The sequence below is a fragment of the Leptodactylus fuscus genome, chromosome 7 (assembly GCF_031893055.1).
Source record: "Leptodactylus fuscus isolate aLepFus1 chromosome 7, aLepFus1.hap2, whole genome shotgun sequence".
NCBI classification, from domain to species: domain Eukaryota; kingdom Metazoa; phylum Chordata; class Amphibia; order Anura; family Leptodactylidae; genus Leptodactylus; species Leptodactylus fuscus.
In genome coordinates, this window is record NC_134271.1 from 46,451,938 (window position 1) to 46,468,946 (window position 17,009).

The 17,009-nt window shown below is 39.1% G+C and overlaps 1 protein-coding gene across 1 annotated transcript; it reads left to right on the plus strand.

The window, feature by feature from the left end:
- The first annotated feature begins 9,511 nt into the window (after positions 1-9,511).
- CBLN1 (cerebellin 1 precursor) lies at positions 9,512-15,014 on the plus strand. Its single transcript, XM_075281839.1, has 3 exons — positions 9,512-10,131; positions 11,650-11,769; positions 13,949-15,014. Exons 1-3 carry the CDS (start codon positions 9,874-9,876, stop codon positions 14,144-14,146), a joined length of 576 nt encoding a protein of 191 aa, XP_075137940.1. The 5' UTR covers positions 9,512-9,873; the 3' UTR covers positions 14,147-15,014.
- The last annotated feature ends 1,995 nt before the right edge of the window (positions 15,015-17,009 follow it).

Here is a 17,009-nt window from a genome sequence, read left to right on the forward strand (position 1 = left end):
TACAGTGAACTTATTGTCATGTTCAAGAAACCAGTCTGAGATGATTCCAGCTTTATGACATGGCGCATTATCCTGCTGAAAGTAGCCATCAGATGTTGGGTACATTGTGGTCATAAAGGGATGGACATGGTCAGCAACAATACTCAGGTAGGCTTTGGCGTTGCAACGATGCTCAATTGGTACCAAGGGGCCCAAAGAGTGCCAAGAAAATATTCCCCACACCATGACACCACCACCACCAGCCTGAACCGTTGATACAAGGCAGGATGGATCCATGCTTTCATGTTGTTGACGCCAAATTCTGACCCTACCATCCGAATGTCGCAGCAGAAATCGAGACTCATCAGACCAGGCAACGTTTTTCCAATCTTCAATTGTCCAATTTCGATGAGCTTGAGCAAATTGTAGCCTCAGTTTCCTGTTCTTAGCTGAAAGGAGTGGCACCCGGTGTGGTCTTCTGCTGCTGTAGCCCATCTGCCTCAAAGTTCGACGTACTGTGCGTTCCGAGATGCTCTTCTGGCTACCTTGGTTGTAACGGGTGGCTATTTGAGTCACTGTTGCCTTTCTATCAGCTCGAACCAGTCTGGCCATTCTCCTCTGACCTCTGGCATCAACAACGCATTTCCGCCCACAGAACTGCCGCTCACTGGATGTTTTTTCTTTTTCAGACCATTCTCTGTAAACCCTAGAGATGGTTGTGCGTGAAAATCCCAGTAGATCAGCAGTTTCTGAAATACTCAGACCAGCCCTTCTGGCACCAACAACCATGCCACGTTCAAAGGCACTCAAATCACCTTTCTTCCCCATACAGATGCTCGGTTTGAACTGCAGGAGATTGTCTTGACCATGTCTACATGCCTAAATGCACTGAGTTGCCGCCATGTGATTGGCTGATTAGAAATTAAGTGTTAACGAGCAGTTGGACAGGTTTACCTAATAAAGTGGCCGGTGAGTGTATATATTACAACTTATAACAGGAGTAGTATATTTTATTGATAATCAACAACTCATGTCATCTTCCTTTTAGCTAAACACAATGTTCAGATATGTTTTACCATGGTAACAAGGTCTACCAAGACAATTGTCAAGTAAACTATAAAAATTGATAAGGTCAGAAAAAAAAAAAAAAAAAAATTATTATATAACTTGGACCCAGTGTTTCTTGCAAACAAAAGCATCTCTCGAACTGCAACTTTGCTTCCGGAGCAATATAGATCAATAATGATAGAATTTTAACGCATGAATATTAAAGGTTTGTTAGGGGATATGGACATTTTAAGCTGGGTTCAGACGGGGTTTTTTGGTCCAAAATTTTCAGATTCCATGTCAAAAAAACCGCCTCCCATTGCATTCAATGGGTTTCTTCTTCCACGAGTGGTTTGTTCCCGCTCATGGGAAAAAAAAGCGACCTGCCCTTTCTTCAAGCGGATTCTGCGACTGATTCAGTTGCGGACATCCGCAGTGCGACACTCCCTCCTGACTAGGCGCATTCATTTAGACCTAATCCGGAGTGGTATGCCGCGACTAGATGCCAGTGCACTGTATGCACTGCATCGGCATCTGGTCGCGGTTAGCAGTTTTTGGACTGGACTCTGAGGTGGCCTCTGCCTCAAAATCCGGTCCAAAAACCCCGTCTGAACCCATCTTTAGAGGTAAGGGGTCCCCCCTTTATAAAGAAGAACACTAGCAGACCCAGCTCATTCATATACAAGGACACACCTTTCTATTTAATCCATAATGACCAAGCCTGAAAAGGCCTTAATGACCAGATAAAAATGCTATTTACGCAGACATGGTAATTTAACGGCCCTACCTTTTATTTTTTAACTTTGGTTGGTATAAACCTCTTTAAATTTCAAATTTAAATCAACAAATAATTGTAAAAATTGATTCTCTGTTATCTTTTGGTTGTTTTGTTATGCAAAAGGGGCACCTATGGCAACATTTTATATTAGTGTGGACGTTTTTATTTTCAGGCTCTTTATAAATTTGTGTGTGCATTTTGGTTTGTTACATAATAAGCCACCCATGAGGATATAAAACACCCCTGGGGGACATTTCCATTTTTTTTATTGTATATTTTGCCACTGTAACTGGGTCATCTATAAAAGTCCAGTTACAGGGGAATACAACATCCTGTAGCAACAACAGCTAAAGGTCGAGCTGTACTGGGCCTGACAGGACCCAGCAGTTCTGCTTACACTAGCAGAAATCTGACAATCATGTGAGTGCCGGATGCAATACTATTCACTAGAAATGAGTGAACAGTGAAATGTTTGAAGTTCGAAATTCGATTCGAGTTGCCACTCAATACTCGACTGTTCGATCGAATATCAAACCCCATTATAGTCTATGGGGAAAAATACTCATTAAGGGGGAAACCACTATTCGACTCAGGAGGGTCACCAAGTCCACTATGACACCCCAGGAAATGATGCCAACACCCTGGAATGCAACTGGGACAGCAGGGCAAGCATGCCTGGGAGCATCTAACACGCCCAAGTCACTGTATTACGTCAGGATCCCTGTCAGCTTGCAATATGCGCAAGCTGACTTTTTCCCATAGGAATACATTGAACAGCGTTGATTGGCCGAATGCCATACAGAATACAGCATTCGGCCAATCAACGCTGATTCTGCCAGAGGCTCGTCTGTGAGGAGGCGGAGTCTAAGATCGGACCAGAATTGAGACTGCTGTGGACCGATCTTAGACTCCGCCTCCTCCGTCAGAACCAGTGTTGATTGGCCATTACTCCGTATGGCATTCGGCTAATCAAGGCTGGTCCATGCATTCCTATGGGAAAAAGTCAGCTCGCGCATATCGCAAGCTGACAGGGATCCCGACCAGATAGAGCCCCAAAGAGCTGGGTAAGTGACATTCCCACCTAAATAAAGGTAATCCCTAGCTAAACCTGCCTGTACATCTTTCCCTGTCTCACAGTCACATAGTTCACAGTCTCATATGAACCGGATATTAAATCCACTATTCGTATAAATTGGAGGTCACCTGATTTAGCTAGCCAATTACTTTTTCTGATTTTTTTTCGATGCCTCCGTTGTCGTAGTTCCTGTCCCACCTCCCCTGCTCAGTTATTGGTGCAAAAAAAGCGCCAGGGAAGGTGGGAGGGGAATCAAATTTTTAGTGAGTTTGCCACCTGGTGTTCGACTCGAACAGCCTGATATCCGATCGAACATGTACTTGATCGAACGATGTTCGCTCTTCTCTACTATGCACTACATAGTGCTGATAGGAAAGTTTGTAAAAGGAGGAAGAAGTAGTAATAAACCTCTTCTGTCGCTTCCCTAGGCTCAGCTGGAGACCAGACCTGCTAATGCTACATTGCAGGAGAGTTAACTGCAGCGATGTCGAAAGATGTGAATAGAGAGAGTTCGGACCTGCACTGGCTGACATATAAAGCCAGTAGGCGTTCTTCATCAGGTTAAATATATGGGGGCTGCTAAAAGAGGGAAAGCGCAGCATGCTGAGCTTTTCTATACACTAAAAAAGGAAACAAACAAAAAATAGCATACCAGTGCATATCACCCCAATGGAAGCCAAAAAGATACTCTCTTTACCTTCCAGCACATAGTGTATGCCAAATGAATGTACAAACCTTGCTTCAACTTTCCGCTGTTCAGTGTTTAAACAGAATACTGCCTGAAGCACAGCGAGGAGGCTCCCAATGATTTTGACAAGGTACTTTTTAAAATGTGAAGTTTTACACTTATACGGTCCTTGCACATGGGCAGTTCTGGTCAATAAGGTGCAAACATTGGCTGTATTCACTGGACTGCACTGTGTATAGAGACTTGAGATCGCAGGAACTATGATGGTGTGAGACTCCCTCCCCACAGGTCTACTGCTCTGTACTGTAATACTGTAATCATAATAAGGCAGGAGTTTTGTGGTAAGGAAGGGACTCTCACCATCATAGATATCTATGATACTGCGAGTCTGGATCTCTGGACCCATTTTAGTCTTGGGAATACAATCAATATGGAAGTGCAGGGGGGAGGGGGGGGCATTTCCACCTGCGCGGAAAGAAAACCTTCCTACCAAGAAAGAAGGGGTAAAAACAATGTATGCTTTAGAAAATGTGAATTCCAATATATTACAGAATTGTTTAAAATGCATCTCCTTTTATGAATGACAGTCCAGTCAGTAATACATATTAGTATTAAAGCCGTGGCTAGGGTTTTTTTTATGGCTTATCCTTAGAATAGGCAATACATATCTGATCAGTGGGGGCTGATAGCCCCTTCATAGATCAGCTGTTCAGGGCTGAATTAGTTCCTTTACTATACAGTGCGCAGAGCAAGAGAAATCATGGGAGTTAAGCTGCAGATGGCGCCACCCCGCCACTATACAGTGTATGGAGCTATCTGCTGACAGGCTTTCTCAAGTTCTTGCAAAAAGACCCATATGTAGAGGACTGGAATATCGCATTTGGAATACAATTCACTTTTTATTCTTTCATAAGTTTTAGAGTGCTGCCTATCCACTATTTACTTACAGGGGATTTCCAGGTCTAATAGAGGTTCAGTGCTGCTCTGTTTTCATCGCTGCCACTGGGGGCAGTACAGAGCAGCAGGGGCAGCATTGAAGTGGGTGCACTAGGGGATTGGTGCACTGTATATCTTTTCTTTGTACAGCACTCTGAGAAGTTCTAAATTTTATTTTTAGCTGGGCAACCCCTTTAAATATATATGAAGATACTAAAGAAAAACTTACACATCTCGTGGTGTCCACAACTTGTGGTGTCAAGGTGGATCCTTGATGAGGGAAATGTACAATTTAAGGTTCCCTTGAAATACATCGGTGCAAAGAAATATGGATTATTTTCAGATTACTGAATTTCCAGCATTATTCTATGGACCATTCACATATACAAATATGTGAAGAATCAGAATTAGGAACATGTCAAGCTTTAGTTTTGCAGCCTGTGACCAGGTCTGTCACTTTCCCTCAGTTTGCAGTGTACGTAGGTATAAATTGTTATAGAACAAAGCAAGAGGCTGGTACCAACATAAGGCTTTACATAGCATGCATAAATAACAATTTCATTATCAGGAAGCACAAAGATGTGATAGAAAACTCACTCAAGCTATAATTCCACCATTGCTCCTTTGGGTATATACACATCTTACAACGAATCCTGTTAATTATGTGTAAAATGTGGTAAAAATGAGTTCTACAGGTAAACTGCTAAACCTAGATATTGTATGTTTAATGACAGCTTCGTAATAGATAATACATGACAGATGGAGCAAACTTTAACATTGCAGTTAATGAGTTAAATAAACAGTTGCGGTGTACTTTGACTTTTTCAATGGCTTCCGATGGCTTTTCATGTGTGATATCACACAAAGGTGTGTTATCTTACTCATATTAGAGACTGTTACATCTAAAATTATTCAATTTTTTTTAGCTCCTACCAGCAAAACCAGAGTTGTCAATCTGTAGATAATACTGTTTGGTAGTATTTGCTCCTTATTAATACAGGGTGAGGTTACTTAGATGCAGAATGTGAGGTGGGGGCTACTGTTCTCACTGAAGACATGTGTTTATTCAGACAATGCATCATGGAAAAAAAATATTCAAATTAGCTCTTACTAGGAATGCCAGAGTTACCCATCGATAGACAGTAAAATTTGAGTATTTGCCCCTCATCAGTATAGAGTAGGGTTAAATATATGATAAGGAGCGAACACTCTAAACGGTGCAGTCTACATATTGATAACTTTGGTTTTGCTGGTATAAACTAATCTCATCATGGATATACTACAGATATGTCCTTCCCCTGCCTAATTGGTATATCAAGACACCCACTAGTTGTATTGTCAATTGCAACCTTTCAAGGGTTTTGTTAAGCCTGTCACAATATTGAAATGAATTGCTCTATATTGGTATCCAATTTGAGTTAAGTTAAAGGAATTGTCCAGTGTGTTGTTCTTATCCAAGTTTGCGTTAGTTAAAGGAGGTTGCCTACATTTTTTTTTTTTTTTATGTGTGGCTTATGTTTAGGATAAGCCATAAATAACTGATCCATAGAGGGCTGATGGCCAGTCCTGCTGTTCACTGGTACGTTAGGTCCCTGTACTATACACAGCAAGGACCCGTAAGCAATTGGCTCCATGTCCTTTATAGTGGCGGGGTGCCGCTACTCCAGTTCAGGTCCCATTGACTTCAACTGTTTCTATTTTCTAGACTTTGGGGAGTGGATGTACCCCCAGACAGCTGATCTTTGCATTGGCTGGATGTTGGCCCACCGCCTATAAGATATTTATGGCCAATTCTAAGAAAATAAAAATTCCTATTGAGAGTGGACACATCTGTATTTACTTCAGTAGGCAACATGAAATACTTAAGTTCTCCAATGGTGGTGCTGCTACTCTCAAAAACACTCATTTAAGCCACGTCTTTAGTAATTTGGTAAGAATTCAACTTGAATGAGCTTTTAAGAGCCCTCAGGAGAACAAAAGTAAGGGCTAAGGAATGATGTGTGAGATGAACTCTCATAGGAAATAGTTCTCTGAACAGGACACTGCGCTCTGCATTATTTGGAAAAAGTGGCTCTTAAGAATTTTTAATCAAAAACTTATTACTGAAATGTTTTTAGCCCACTGCAATGCATATAAAAAATGCTCCCAAAGTTATATATAACCTTTAAAGCTTGCCAACTGCCTCTTCTACCCTGGCTCACCTCTGTCCTCTTCTAGGCCTTTCTGTCCTGCAATGAATTTCACTTTGTAGGACATAGCAGTGTGGAAAGGGTCATAACAGTGATGCATCTGGTTTTTACAAAAGCAGTCCAACCAAAATGTTTGGTCTTTGGCCATTTAACACAGGCTATTATGTAGTTGTACATTGGTCACAGAAAAATGTGGTGTTAGGGGTTGATCCTATAAAAGAGGTGTTCGTCTAGGGAAGTTCCATATAGAAGACTAACCTAGAAACTTGTATAAGTCTAAGGCCACATGTAGCCTATCATCATCTTGGCTGGCTTTACTCCTGCATCTAGGCCAGTTTAACAAGACAACGGGTGAAAAACACGCTGAACCTGTAGAAAGAAACTGTCCAGGTGTGGGTTTAAGACTGCAGTGAAAGACTTCTAGAGCTACGGGTTTTTTCAGGAGTTTGTGGATGGGTTTTGTTAAAGGGGACACAAGGGTGAAGCATATTAAATCTGTAGAACAGGTCAGGCTCACCTGAATCTAAGGCTAAAATGTATGCTTCCATGGCTGAAATATTCATTTACTTTGCAATAAACAAATGAGCAGTCTGGAGCATCGAGGGCGGCTCTATTGCTCCAATCGGCTATGTCCCACACTGCTCTAATACATCCTCCTTCTCCTCTCCCTTCTTTGAGTGACAGAGCCAGGGAGCTAAGCTGATACTTCACCTGGTCCTATGTTCTCATGGTCATGCTGGCACATTAGAGCAGTGTGAGATGTAGCCATTTGGAGCAACAGAGCCGCCTTTGGTGCTCCAGAATGATCATTTCTTTATTGTGAAATGAATAGAAGCATGGATTTTTCAACTTTTCATGGAGTTCTTAGTTATGTTTTGTTCTGTTTCTGGTATGTTTTAGCATCTTTGTCTTAAGAAACAGAACACAGCAAACTAGAGGTGGGGTGTTTTTTATTCCCTGGCTTATAAATTTGTAAAAATTGCATCTGCATGCGTGACCTCTGTTGTAGTTTTGAAACAGTTTTATGGTGTATTTTATGTGGTTTTCTTGGGGGCATACTGTTGTTCATGCAATATGGTATGAATGATGACATATGGCATAAATTACGGTATTACGTAGTTTACAATTTTAATAAAAATTTGCAGAGACTAGTATATGTTACAATGCTGTAGTGCTGCCATACCTGGAATGGTTTCTTTCCCATACATCATGTAAAACTACAACTTAAAGAGTACAGTATTTCATTCTGAAGTGACATTTATCAGCGAAGTTACTAAAATGGGAAGAGTCACAATCTGAGACTCCACTATGTGATGTTACTCTTAATGGAGGCAGTTCAGTGGATATTGGAAATCTTTCAGCTGGTGGTAAAAAACAACTGCTGTAATAAAAAATGTTTAGCCCCAGGCTGGTTGTTTGTGTCCTTGAAATCAGGGTATCTGTCATATAAACCCAGGAGTTATTGCAGGAATAAAACTGAGTCTGTTAATCCCTTTATATGGCACACACAACAATACATAACTCCTTCTTAGCCTGATAGATTCATGTGGTTAGGAGTATGAAGGGTTAATATGCCAAGAGCTACCAGGAGACGACGCACACAATATCTTCTCTTTTATTGCGAATCTTAGTACCTCTATACCAAAAGGACAAGCCAGATGTGTACAGTAACTTGAATGCAATGTAAAAACTCTAATAGGGCCCCTGAATAATTAACCATTTATAGAACTGATGCCTTCAGTGGGGCAAAGTGAACTTTTGGGTCCCCTCAGGCGAATTTTACCTTGACACCTGTTCCTGCACAAAACTATTAAGCATGTGACACAATTGCGGTTTACTATCTCTGTATTTTATTACATTCTGTCATCACCAATAGAAGTCTATGTGCTTGCAATAGCTATAGTTATATTATATTAGTTATAATTCTATTTTTCTATACTTCACATTTGTTTAAATAAATCTGTGAAAGTAAGTACCAGCAAATTTTCTGTGACATATGCCCTGTGAAAGTACAGAATGTTAAGTCACGTGGATTGTACTAAGTCTGCTATTGCACATGGAATGGGCACTTAGATAAAACTTCTTTAACACCGCAGAGACATTAATATGACGTCTGGCAGCTCCATTTAATAACATGAGATTGACTCTTATAATCCTGTCTGTAATTCCTCCAAAAATGAAATTTATTGGAGTTTATATATAACCCCATTGTTTCTGCTTAGTCCTAAAGGTACAGCAGCTCAGTGAGCAAATATCCTCCGAATTGTCTTTTTGACAGTTTCCAAGGATACCTGGCTAAGATTGACTTCTCTATACAGATGCTTACACACTGTATACCCAATGCAAGTGAACTAACTGTGCAAAATGATCCTAGCATGCAAGGAACAGATCTCCTGGGACATTGCCAGCAAGTGCTCTATAGAAAAGACTAAATTCTCTGTGCTCAAGCAACACAGACTTTCTGGTCCAAGTAAAAGGATGCCTATGATGTAAGGAGCAGATGTCCTTGGAAGGGTCTGAGATCTGCCACTTTCACTTACCTTGTAGCCAGCAGTGTTAGGGGATGCAGCAGTAATGATCCATTTGCCACATTCAGACCTGAGCAGGAATGAGAGAGAAGCAGTCACCACCTGCCTTTGACTCCTATAACAAAGCCACAGCTGTCACATGGAGGGATGCAGCCCAGCTGAAGATTCGCTGCCCTGTAAAGGCTTGTGAGTGTGGATTGGTGATGAGTGGGGAGGGAGGGAGGGGTCGCCCAGTGGCCCCCACCTTCTCTATCGTGCATCTTTCAGCTGTGCTGTGTAGTATTGCACGCATCTATGTTGTGGCAGGAGCTACACTATGTCTTGAGCTCATCCAAGGGCGCAGCACTGGGCACAGCTGATATGCAAGCGCTAAAACACTGAGCTATAGGCAGTCCTAGGACAGGAGAGTGCAGAGGAAGCTGAATGGAGAAGACTCTCTAAGCACCCTCTAAGTGGCTAAAGTGCCTTAAGAGTAGCTCTGCTCATCCCCATTAAGGCTCTCTGGACACAGGTTGATGGTCTATTTCTATTTCTTACCAGAAGCAGAAGGGAGGAGATTTGGAAGCTAAGGGGGACCTTGAGGTGTCTGAGTGCTCAAGTGGATCTCAGAGTGCTCGGCTTTTCACTGGACTGCCCAGCGAGCTTCTATAGCAATGTGGGTCTTGGAGCTGGTGCTGGGGTTGGCATGGCTGACAGGGATGACCAATGGTCAGAATGAAACGGAACCTATTCTGCTGGAAGGGAAATGCCTGGTGGTTTGTGACTCTAACCCGACTGCAGACCCAACTGGCACAGCATTGGGCATCTCTGTGCGCTCTGGAAATGCCAAAGTGGCTTTCTCTGTGGTCAGGAGCACAAACCATGAGCCTTCGGAGATGAGTAACAGATCCATGACTATATACTTTGACCAGGTAAGTAAATTGCTTAAGAGAGTGACTTGTTTTCCTGTCTGTGTGCTAGAGAGTGCCCATAAGCTGAGCAGGTGGTGAGGGTGGATGATGCCATGTACTGGTGGGCAGCAAATACTTGGGGCAAAGCCATGAATCTATTTACTGGGTAAAAGAAAACTTGTCTTTGGCTAAGAAGAAAATCAGAGCATTAAGAGTTAACCCTTGAATTGGTACCTAATAACTAACAATTTCAGAAAGTCAAGGGATTGGTGTCAGAGTTTCAGAGATTGAGAAGAAAGAATGATATGTGACTAGTCTTAGGCTAGAAGATGAGTAGCCGTATCGAAAACTATGTAAAAGATGTGTTCAGGGGTTTATTGTCATCTCTGCTGTCTTCATGTTTAGGTGAAGCCCTACGCTCTCAGATCTTTCCTTTGTTCTTGTGTTTTAAGAAAATATTAGAATGCAGGTGCTCTTGTGACTTAGGATTGTGCAATATATTAGAAGGTGAAATATTGAATTTTCACAATGTCACAGATGAGAAAGGTGTAAACAAGTTTTTAAAGGCAAAATCTTCAGAGAATGCGATAGCATCAGTTTAGAGAGCTCACGTTCTGTGAAGAGGTGGCAGGTAACAAGTAAGGTATTAAGGCATTCCTTGACATGCTCTATCATAGACTCCTATTTAGATCACGTGCAAATCCGTTCCAAAAGTGGATTTGCACTTGGAATATTGTCGTTTGCAGATTATGTTAATAAGAAAAAATATGACTTCATATACAAGAAAGGATTGTATTTAGCCATGATTCAAGGATTTTATTGCCCCCCCTTATCTTGCCAGTCTGGTGCCCAGAATGTCTATTAAATTCAACGCCACTTTTTGAATTTACCTAAAAAGTTTCCATATTGAGAAATGAGAGGGGCATTATTTGGACAGAATAATCTCCTCTGAATGATCTATAGATGTAGTATGCAAAGGGAATTTCATTTAACTGGCGCAGAAGTCACACGTAAATGCCACCCCATGATTGATATGGTGTGAACTCCACACTATACAGCAGTAGGCCATATATAATGACCATAAACCTATCCTGCAGTATTTGATCACCCTGGTGGTTTTATGACCTAACTGAACTGAAAACTACTGTTTATATTAACATCTTTCCACGCCACAAAGCTGTCCTGTGGTGCTGTAAATACACCAAGTTATCAGTTTATTGTCAAATGATTTAGTGTCCAAGTCATGCCCTATGCATATAGTATTACCTAGGACAATTAGAAACCCCATAGATATTAGACACAAAAACAGTCAATAAAAAAATAACATTTGGGAAATTATTATTTCTTAAAAACAGACAATAGTTCTGGTTATTGCCAGCAAACATTCAGCAGTGACAGCTGCATTGAGTTGTGTATAGATATCAGGATTGTTGTAAAGCAGGTGAAGGCCCTTTTATTAGTTCTCACATCTAGTGACATTTGTTTGGCAACACTGATGATATTAAAATTGGATTTTCTTTGTTTTGTTTTTTTATGTAGCCATTGGTTAATATTGGAAACAATTTTGATACAGAACGAAGCACCTTCACATCTCCCAGAAAAGGCATTTACAGCTTCAATTTCCATGTGGTGAAAGTGTACAATCGGCAGACCATTCAGGTGAGGCTGGCATGTGTATTCTTTGTGTTCACATTCTCTATGGCTTGGATACAGTTCTTGATGCAGTTTGGTGGATACAGATAAGGGGTGCAGCTTGGATCAGCTTCAGTTTATACCTATCATTCATTTTATATCTACACCAGAAAAACTGCATCAAAACTGTATTTGTCAATCTATCCTATACCTCCCTCTTCTCATTTATATACAATAGTTGTTTTATTGTTTCTTTACGATTTTCTTATCAGTCTTAGATAATTTGTGTTCAATGGTGTTACTACAATATTATATAATAGACAGTAAACAAAATGTAAGGGCCTGATCTTTCATACATATATATGTATATATATATATATATATATATATATATATATATATATATATATATATATATACACATATATATATAATCATGATTCGAAAATGCTATATATATATATATATATATATATATATATATATATATATATATATACACACACACATAGGCGTGTGTATATACGTACAGACATGTACAATAATATATATATATATATATATATATATATATATATATATATATATATATATATTTGGTGTATTGGTAAACTTCCCAACCTGGATGTTTTTGAGGTCAAGAGGTTAACCCTTTGCAAATAGAGCTAGCCAAAGCATCTATAGTGCATATTAGCAGTGTATAGCCCATACAAGATGGTACATACAGTCATTCTAGGACTTGCTACCTTCACATTGGCTATATGGCATCTTCAGTAGATAAATAGAACTTCACCCTCTATTTTACCAATTTCTATCAAAAAGACTGTTAACCTTCACCCTAGTGTACATTATAATTTGCAAACAGGGTGTGAAAATGATGTGCGAAAATGGGTGATAATTTTTAGAAACATCATCTGTATGGGGCAGAATCGAGGACATATTAATGGAACTGCTTTTGATCTGTCATCTCTATATGTTCACTAACAAGCAGCATTTGGTTCCATGAGACATAATATGCTAATGTGTCCTATTTATGCTTGGGGTGTGATAAATCATGAAGCATCTTTCCTGGTGACATGGGCATGTTATGACGTGAAGTCCATCATCTAGTCTCACAAACACCATACAGCTCTGGCTAAATGCTATAAACAGAACCCAAATCTGTACCAGTTAATAGGATGAACTCTGATAGCATTTGACTGGTAATAGGTGAGGCTGACTTTTTGGGGACAAATATATTTTTCCTCAATGTGAACCACAAAAAGATAAGCAATAATATAGCAAACAATACTAAATGTGTTCTTATGGTCATCCTCGAACTTGAGGGTTGTGACAGGTTGTGGGGAATGAATATAGCAAGGTGCTTGCAGAGAGTCTCTGGAGTCAGGCACTTTTATAATCTGATGTGCTGGTCATTTAATATTTGTGTCTAGAAAGCACACATCTGGACTTTCTGCTTAGTGCAATGTTTGCAGTGAGGAATTTAGAATGAGCAATGCTTCATCATTAAAATATGCCGAAAATGCACCTCCGATAATACATCAATAATTATTTAACCCTTAAAACAAACCTGCTGTTATAAAAATGACCTATGACCTAGATTCGGTCCTCCTTCATCAGTCAGATAGGTTAACATAAAATATATACAGATGCATTAATAAAATAAATAAATAAATATATATATATATATATATATATATATATATATATATATATATATATATACACACATTTTATTTTATATATTTTACAAATGAGGTTGAAATACAGAGATAGGTAGGTACAAGATATATATTGTGTAGTTCTTCTCTCCGGATGGCTACAATTCATGTACTAGTTAAGTACACGTCTTTGATATATGGACTGAATGGCCACCCCACTACAAAATGCTGTAGTACCTTCCTTATAGTACGTAGGATACCATGATTAATATGCTCTAAATGGTCAATATTACCCTTGGGATTTGTTTCCTTTAAAAACTATGGCACCAACATGATGTCATGAGCTTTTACATTGAGCCTAACTGGAAGCCTTGAAATCTACCAAACTGTAGAACACAACCCTACTATCTAGACACTGTCATATGATCCCATTCCTCTTCCCCTCTCCACCAGTCCTCATCTTACCGTGTCAGCCCCTACAGAATAGCATTCTCATTGCACCTATATTAATGTATACGCTGTCTGATATGTTTTTTGCACTTCAGGTGAGCTTGATGTTGAATGGATGGCCTGTGATTTCTGCCTTTGCGGGTGACCAGGATGTGACAAGAGAAGCAGCAAGCAATGGTGTTCTTATTCAGATGGAGAAAGGAGACAGAGTTTACCTAAAACTAGACAAGGGCAATTTGATGGGAGGATGGAAGTTTTCGACATTTTCTGGATTTCTGGTATTCCCACTTTAAATTGACTTTTTCCTAGAGCAGCAAGTGACAAAGGAGAGATCGTTTGCTATTGCACCAAAATAGCTGCACTTAGAGACTCGGACGGGACGTTTTTCACTTTGAAATATCCAAGACCCTACATATCTAATTGTGTGTTCACCTGCTTCAGAAACTTTATTATTGTAACAGACAAGGAACTAGTAAGATCAGCTGTCATTTCATCCTATTGCACTTTTAGGAAAATCCATATTTGGTTTGCATCCTTTGATTTACGTCATTGTTATCAAAGTCGTCTCGATTTCTAACTCCATCTTTGCCATATATACTTTTATTTGTCTTGGTTAAACAGTTGGTAGAGAATACAATAGAGATATCATGTATAGGTAACATCAGAAATATCTAACAAGGCACAGTGGCAGAATGGTGTATTCAATATTTCTCTGTATTTCTGAGTGATTGTGGAAATAAAGGCTGCTACATGTCTGATGCTTGTTCTGCTCTTGTAAAACGTGGCCCAAATGCAAGCGATAGAAGTATATCCAACTTTCAATATTATACTCTGTGCTATAAGTGTGAATGCTGGAATGTCGTTTGCTTCAAGTCCCTATCCTTTCCGTGAGGGTCTTATGATTTCATAATCTTCTAAATCAGATACCTGACTATCCCAGTCCTATGCCAAAAGAAGAAATCTGTGCATATTATAAAGTATGATCAGAAATTGTAAAATATTTTTTTTAATGAATAGAATTTTCAATTTGTTTCAGGTTCAGGTTCTGTTCTGTCTTATGTTTGTTTAACAGAATATTTGCAGGTGTAAACTCTTAATGTTGCATGTTGAAAAGGGAATTTTAGCCAAAAAAAATACCTTTTTCTGAATCATGTACGTTATCCAATGATACCTAATGTTATAATGCGCATACAGATGCACAGGAATATTTACTGTATATACACAATATAAAAATCTATTTTAAATCCTTTTTTCTGTTCAGATGTTATCTGTATGCAGCCGTCTGATATGTCACCATTTTATCATTTCTTACTATTGTCATTTCTTTGCTATTTTATAATTTTTACTGTTATTTCCAAAAATGTAAATGCTATAATTTTGCAGCACTCAGAGATGACTACTTTTATGATAGTGAATATGGGAAAAGAATTGATTGTACCTTAAATTACCAGTGAAATAAAAGTGTAAGAAATCAGATTTTTTTTTAAAGGTTTTTTTTTTTTTATTTATGCATGACTGTCTGATGTCTGTGTGACTATGATGACTATATATATATTAAAATCCATTATTTGGAATGTCTATACGCCTTTCATATTTTCCCAGTATCCCTGTATGTGAGTGGATACCGCAGAGTTAATATGCCGTGGCTTTATTTCAAGCCCCTGGCTTCAAGAAGGAACTTAATTAGCTCCTAAGGGGAAAATTAATACCAGCATAATAAGCAAAGTCTCCTTATTTATCCTCAGTTTTGTCTTAGTAATAGTTTTGCTGAGCTGATGGGGACATTGCAAGATTCTCCAACACACTAGGTGACTCCATCATATCTACAGCTTGTTTGTTTCTGCAGAGGTTATTATTACAATGACAAGATGTAATTCCCATACTACTTGACTCTCTCCTGTGAAGTGTAAACAGACAGACATATCTATGTATGGACAAAGTGGCCAATCCTTCACATTGTCCATCTGCAAGTGCTTCGCCTTTATCTACAGATGTGGCAGAGTTCACTTGACTTCCTGCGGCGTGATAACTTGTTCTATCATATACTGCTTTAACAATTTACGAGTCCAATGATATAATTGACATAAGCGACAACAAAACAAAACCCAGATATTTAGACCACATTGTATTAATATTGCCCCAGTGTGTCCTATATAACATTTCACCTTCTTCACTTTGTCTGCTAGGTTCTCTGTACTTTGACTGGTATCTGCTTATAATAATGGCAAAAAAATCTTTTAAGTAAATCCAGCATGGAAGGGGTAAATACTAAAGTATTAAAGTGCTTTTTTCCCTTCTTTTTTCTATTTTACGGACCTCCGGGTGCTCTCGTACACTTTGTCCCCCATGTACTCTTCAGTTGATGAACAGCTCTTGTCTAGAAGACAAAAAAAGAAATCTGGCTGCTTTTCATCTGCTGATACACAGGACCTGCCACTAAGTCTTCATTATAAACACATCCTGATACAACAGCAGCAGCTGGTTGGGGGCTTCGGCTCAAACCAATTACAATTTATGAAGAGGTTAATAAAGGGAACAAGGTTTTCATGGGCGCAAGATTTCCCTCTTTAGTATTATTTACTCCTGCCCATCCTTGTTATTGCAGTTTTATTATTCTATACAGTTTTTATTAAACTAAATAATCAAATTTTTTTTTTTTAAAGAATATTTTTATATTTTTGATATATTTGCGCTAGTAGCTTTTGTTGAACTCTGTTGTGAATGTTATAATTGATGGTCGCAATCGGGTCAATGGAAAAATTTCTGCTTCTTCTCGCTACAATATATACATTCAAATGCATTTTTATACAATACATGGCTGATAACTTCAAGCTATTAATCTATAAATACAGAGATTGCTGTTTTGAATTTGGTGTTTTCAATATGGTGACATGTACAGGAATAATATGAAAATGCTTCAATGCTTTGCTGTTATAGTGTAGGTCAGAAGCCTGTGGTTATACTGCTCTTACATCCTTATAACAATACTTTTGGTTCCAAGCTTTACTACTTGCTACATCAATATCTAAAGTGTAACTAAACATTGAAAATACAAAAAAATAACATCCCCAGCACTTCTTCACTTCTTGTATCTATCTCTTATTCTTATCCTGACTCACATTGCAGTAAAAACTAAAAAAAATTCTGTTTACATAC